This window comes from Myxocyprinus asiaticus, chromosome 18 (assembly GCF_019703515.2).
Source record: "Myxocyprinus asiaticus isolate MX2 ecotype Aquarium Trade chromosome 18, UBuf_Myxa_2, whole genome shotgun sequence".
Lineage (NCBI taxonomy): Eukaryota > Metazoa > Chordata > Actinopteri > Cypriniformes > Catostomidae > Myxocyprinus > Myxocyprinus asiaticus.
The window spans coordinates 48,117,504-48,123,819 of record NC_059361.1 but is presented as its reverse complement, the minus strand read 5'-3'; the positions used below and the strand labels follow the sequence as shown (position 1 = coordinate 48,123,819).

General features: G+C 38.1%; 1 protein-coding gene across 1 annotated transcript; it reads left to right on the top strand.

The window, feature by feature from the left end:
- The first annotated feature begins 3,577 nt into the window (after positions 1-3,577).
- Positions 3,578-5,926, top strand: mc1r (melanocortin 1 receptor). The gene has a single exon (XM_051723819.1). It carries the CDS (start codon positions 3,971-3,973, stop codon positions 4,946-4,948), a length of 978 nt encoding a protein of 325 aa, XP_051579779.1. The 5' UTR covers positions 3,578-3,970; the 3' UTR covers positions 4,949-5,926.
- Positions 5,927-6,316: the final 390 nt, after the last annotated feature.

Sequence of the window (6,316 nt, the reverse complement as noted above, 5' to 3'; positions counted from 1 at the left end):
GAATGCTGCAGTATATGGCTGATAATTGGAGGTCTTCAATATACTTCGTATTATATTCTAACTGGAGAGCTATTACCTTGATCTTATTGATTGTGCCTTTTACATTTATATATGAAAACAATAATTGCCATAAGATTTGTTAGTAATTTCAGCAAACGATAGATTATTTAAATCTAAAACAGAGAGGTATCTTCCGTTAAACAGTTGTCACGATGGACCTTCCTTTGTTGATGTTATGTAAAAAAAAAAAATACCATGCATGTATTAGAAAAATATTTCCCATCTTATATATATATATCAGTCCTGACGTACTGAAAAGGCTCCCACAAGGAGATTCAGAATTTTGTTCTTACTACACTCAAAAAATATATACATTTTTGCTATTTGTTCCATTTACTTAATTAAAATGAGCTAAAGCAACACAATTCTAGAACCGTCTTGATTTGACTAAAATAGTATCTGATTGAAACCAGTGAACCTGGTTTTTCCCAAAGTATTTTTCTCTTTTGTTAACATCGAAAATCTGGTTTGATCTTCATCTAAGTTAGAGTAATGAAAAACCACAATCTGTTTTAACTTATAACACACAAATGATTGTATTGTTCTTGTACATATTTAATACATCATTCAAATATTCACAGTGTAGGTTGGAAAAAGTATGTAGGCTAATGAAGTCTACAAAAGCTAATTAGAGTCAGGAGTTGGCAAACCTGGCATCCAATTAATGAAACTAGATTGGAGGTGTGGGTTAGAACTACTTTGATTTATAAAAAGCACTCAAACATTTTGAGTTTGCATTCACAAGAAGCATCTGCTGACATGGACCATGTCTTGCAAAAAAAGAGATCTCAGGAGACCTACAATCAAGAATTATTGCTTTGCATAAAGCTGGAAAGGGTTACAAAGTTATCTCTAAAGAACTAAGATATTAATCTGTCCACAGTTAGACAAATTGTCTATAAATGGAGACGATTTAGAACTGTAGCTACTCTCCCTAGAAGTGGCCGTCCAGCCAAGATGACTTAAAGGGCACACAGCAGAATGAGGTAAAAAAGAACCCTATTTATAGACGCTAAAGACTTGAAGGAATCATTGGAACTGGTTAACATCTCTGTTCATGAGTCTACTATATGGAAAACATGAATTCCCAAATTTATCAAGTTAACCAACAGGATAATGTCAGGGTGGCTGTGCACCAGCTGAAGCTCAGTAGAAGTTGGGTGATGCAGCAGGAAAATGACCCTAAACATTGAATTAAATCCACTACAGAATGTCTTCAAAAATAAAAATCCACATTTTGGAGTCACCCAGTCAGAGCTCAAACCTTAACCCAATAGAGATGCTGTTCACACCAGACATCCTAAGAATACTGCTGAGCTGAAGGAGTTCTGTAAGGAAGAATGGTCCAAAATTCCTTCTGACCATTGTGCAGGTCTAATCAGCAGCAACTGGAAACGCTTGGTTGAGATTATTGCTGCCAAAGCAGGATCAACGAGTTATTAAATCCAAGAGTTCACATCCAAGGGTGCATATAACACCACTCCTTGTCTCTCTTCACTGGCTGCCGGTTGATGCACGTATTAAATTTAAGACTCTGATGCTGGCATACAGAACAGTTACTTGGTCTGCTCCAGCATACCTAAAATCATTTCTGCAGAGCTACGTTCCCACTAGAAGCCTGTGGTTGGCTAATGAGTGGTGCCTTGTTGTACCAACACAAAGAGGCACAAAAACTTTCCCGGACTTTCGGTATCACTGTACCACATTAGTGGAATGACCTTCCAAACTCCATCTGTGAAGCAGACACACTCTCTGTCTTCAAAAAACGGCTAAAACACATCTTTTCCATAAGCACTTAACCATGTACTCTTAAAAAAAAACATTCTTGTTGCACTCTAATCTGTATTGAATACTACTATTCTAATGCTGGTGAAACTTTGCAGCACTTTTCATACCACTGTCTCCTTAAGATGAATCGCTTATGATATATTATTCCTCTTTTGTAAGTCGCATTAGATAAAAGCATCTGCCAAATGAATAGATGTACATGTAAATAAATGATGATGAAATCACATTTTATGACCAAATAATACAGAAAACCAGCTAATTCCAAAGGGTTCACATACTTTTTCTTGAAACTAGTTATGTTGACATGAAATTTAAAGTATTGTCAACAGTGCCCTTCGGTGTGAATTAATATGCCCTATACTTCATCTAAAACTATTTTAAACAGCATTTCTTGACAAAAACCTTTTTTTTTTTTCATCAAATTAACAAGGTTTATTTGTACTTTTAATAATTCATTTGTTACAGTGCAGAACTATTTAAGTGACCTGCTAAAAGCTGAAAGGTGATTAAAATGGCAAAATAGCACCAAAAATATAAACTTTTCTATATACATTCATATGGGGAGGCCAGAGTTGGTTGGCATACTTTTCATTCTTGGTTGAATATCTCTGGAGAAACAAACATTAAGGCAACCTAACTACAGTGATGGGTCATTTTGAACAAATATTTTATGTGACAGAAGAACGAGTAGTCCCAGAGAGTGATTCGTTCATTTTGCGTTGGCCTTGCTGTGCATTGCGCAACCTCCGTTCGTTTGTTACGTGAAAACTGAACAGGTGCTGTACAGGAAACAGAAATGATTAGTTCACCTCTCCAGTCTTCTGGTCCAAGTCGTTCGTTCTTTTGTCACGCACGGCTGTCACGTGACAAAAGAACGAAAGACTCGGACAAGAAGATCCTAGAAGTGAACTAATCATTTCTGTTTCTCATAATTTGTCCTTGGCTGCATTATCAATTTTTCCTTATTGGGACAATAATCAAAGTTTGTGTTTAGACATGTTGGGGGGGGGGGGATTTGGCTATTGAAAATGAAACATTTTAATTTAATTCTGCTTAAATGAACTAAAATGATCTAATCTTCCTATTACTACCTAACTACAAGTTGCAAAGGAAAACTTAGGTTATAGGTGAAAAACAAACGCATAGAATGTCACCAAATATTTATTGACTTTTGCCTGTTAATGATTTATGTTGTGTATTTGTGCCAACCAGCCCCATATTTTATTTTAACAGGACAACAGAACTCAACACATGTTTGTTGTGTAACGCTATGAGTAGTGGTTATGTAATTAATATGATTATATTAATATGATTGTGATTAATATGTTTTTAATTTGTGGTTTGGAATTAATATGAATAATTTATAATTATATAAACCTGTATGAATATATAAATCTTTACGTCTATAAACGTTTAGAAATGTAAAAAAAAAATCACATTAACATTTCATATAACAATCACTTAAGTTATATGAATTGAATTAGTGGCTTGGCTTGAAGCATTTAGATCATAATAATTATTATTATTATAATACATTATGTAATGTTATACACAGTATATGTTGGTGCGTTAAGTTGGTAAATAGTGTGTATGATGGTTATGAATAGTTAAAGTTTTTGAGTCTATACAGCCAACTGACAGGCAAGTACTTACAGTATGTGCTGTGATGTGCATGAATAAACTTTACTAAGAGGGCTTACTGTACTTGCATTTGTGTCATGTGGTCGATTTAGATGGCAGGAAAGGAGGAGAGACAGAAGGAGAAGAGGAGAACTTCACAGGAGCAGATAAATGGTCAATAAAAGGCGCTTGTGTTTTCTGAGGATTGGTGTGACCGCTGAGGAGCGCGTCTTAATTGTTTCTTAAGTTGAATAATTTGTTCTTTAAAGGGGCAACTGTGATATGTTTCTGGAAAATCACAAAACTTTATGAGGTTGAGAGGTCGGAACAGTAATTCGATTTTGGCGTATTCAACAATACCGGACAAGACCGCGAGTCTGCGGACTGGACATCATGAGTGGACACTAGTGCGAGTGACGCCGGGGGTGGCGTTTGTTTCCCTAAAGAAAGCACGCTGAGTTGTCTCTGTCGGAATGTGAATAGTGTTTCGGAGGACAATAAGATGAACGACTCGTCACGGCATCACTTCGGCATGATACACATAGACACGCAACACTCGTACAACACTGAGGGTAATTCGACTTTCAGCAACACTACACCCGGCGACATTAACGCCACCACCGGGATCGCCCAAATCATGATCCCGCAGGAGTTGTTCCTGATGCTCGGCTTGATCAGTTTGGTGGAGAACATCCTGGTGGTGGTGGCGATTATTAAGAACAGGAATCTCCACTCGCCCATGTATTACTTCATCTGCTGCCTGGCGGTGTCGGACATGCTGGTGAGCGTCAGTAACGTGGTAGAGACGCTATTCATGCTGTTAACGGAGCACGGGCTGCTGCTGGTCACGGCTAAAATGTTACAGCACTTGGACAACGTGATCGACATCATGATCTGCAGTTCTGTCGTGTCTTCGCTGTCGTTCCTGTGCACTATCGCGGCGGACCGCTACATCACCATCTTTTACGCGCTCAGGTACCACAGCATCATGACGACGCAGCGCGCCGTGGCCATCATCGCAGTTGTGTGGCTCACCAGTATCACCTCCAGCTCGTTATTCATCGTGTACCACACCGACAACGCGGTCATCGCCTGTCTCGTCACGTTTTTCGGCGTGACGCTGGTGTTCACAGCGGTTCTGTACCTGCACATGTTCATCCTGGCACACGAGCACTCCAGACGCATCATGGCGCTTCACAAGAGCCGCCGGCAGGCCACCAGCATGAAGGGGGCCATCACTCTCACCATCCTGCTCGGGGTGTTCATCATCTGCTGGGGCCCGTTCTTCCTGCACCTCATCCTCATCCTCACCTGTCCCACAAACCCGTACTGCAAGTGTTACTTCAGCCACTTCAACCTGTTTCTCATCCTCATCATCTGTAACTCGCTCATAGACCCGCTCATTTACGCGTACCGGAGTCAGGAACTGCGCAAGACTCTCAAAGAAATCATGCTGTGTTCCTGGTGCTTTGTGATGTGAGATGTGTTTGTGGAGGAACATCATGAGAGACTGTGCACTTCACGCGCTCAGTAATCTGGGACGATAGTTTTACTGTTCGATTGATTGGCACATATAGCCTTTTTGATCAACTTTATATTTTGGAGAAATAACTAATTCTGATGCACTGAGATCATGGCTCATGTGATACAGTAAATAATGTAATTCAAACGACACATTTCAATTACACCTTGTTCAAAAACGTGAAAATGTTGATGATATATTAAATTTTTCACCAACACTTTTGCTGAAATGTATTTGAAAATAATCAGTCCCTATTGACGTAGGACAGTTTGTTCTGAAGCAGCTCGTTTTTATATCTGGGACAGTTAAAAAAAAAAAAAAAAACGAATAAAGTGTTGCAGAAATAAACTGGTGATGAAAAATACCCCATAATCATATGTGCTGCCTTGAATTCAGTCAGTCATTTTACCTGAAAACAAATGTGCAATATACACTGGAGGTTCATGAAGTGTTTGTGTCATGAGACCAGCTGCAATCCAAGAAACTGCAATCTAATCCACTGTAGGAAGCTATAATACAGTATACAATGAATCTAGCATCTTTTACCAAAAAAGGACTCTAGACCTACAGGTGTTTTACTAGTCATTTTTCTTCCACAAATTAATTGGCAATATGTTCAATTTCCTATCATAGAACACATCTGCCAGTACACACAAAAACGACAACAATTTACCATTAGCAGTGATACATATATTGACACTGAAAGTGAAACACATTAGAAGTCAATAAAAACCTGTTTAAAGAACATGGAATGTCTTTAATACTGCAACAAGAAGATATTATATCTGCAGTAAATTATTATTACATTATTAATGTAAATGATATACTGTTTGATTACAGTTTTAACAAGCACTGTTCAGATGTGAAATCCTTGTTGTTGAACAGCAATGTGTGCTCAAGAGATCCAGTGCTGCTGTTTGCACAATAACAATAAAACCCCACAATATCATGTGATTGTTTTTTACTTGATTTGATTAATAGTCCAAGTTTGATTCTTTTAAACAGTCTGAATTAGTTGAAATATGTGGCCATGGCTTAACCAAAACTTTAAAAATTTGAAGTGAATCTTGAACTTATTGTCTGCTTGATCTAAATCCTATATAACATATTTTTAAAATCAAAGTTGCTCCATTAATTTGGTCCACCACTCTTTCTTTTTTGGATGAGCCTATTGTCACTTTTCAAGGCATGTGGTAATCCATTAGATACTCTATCAACTGTTCATTCATTTAGTATAATTAAGGCCCATCACAAGTTTTTTCACGTGTTTGAGATGCGGCTTTGGGCAAGACAACGAATTTGAGCGATGGATTTGGGGAAATGCTT

What these genes read in the sequence shown, in the direction of transcription:
- mc1r (XM_051723819.1), top strand. Translation starts at nt 3,971, where the DNA reads ATGAACGACTCGTCACGGCATCACTTCGGCATGATACACATAGACACG.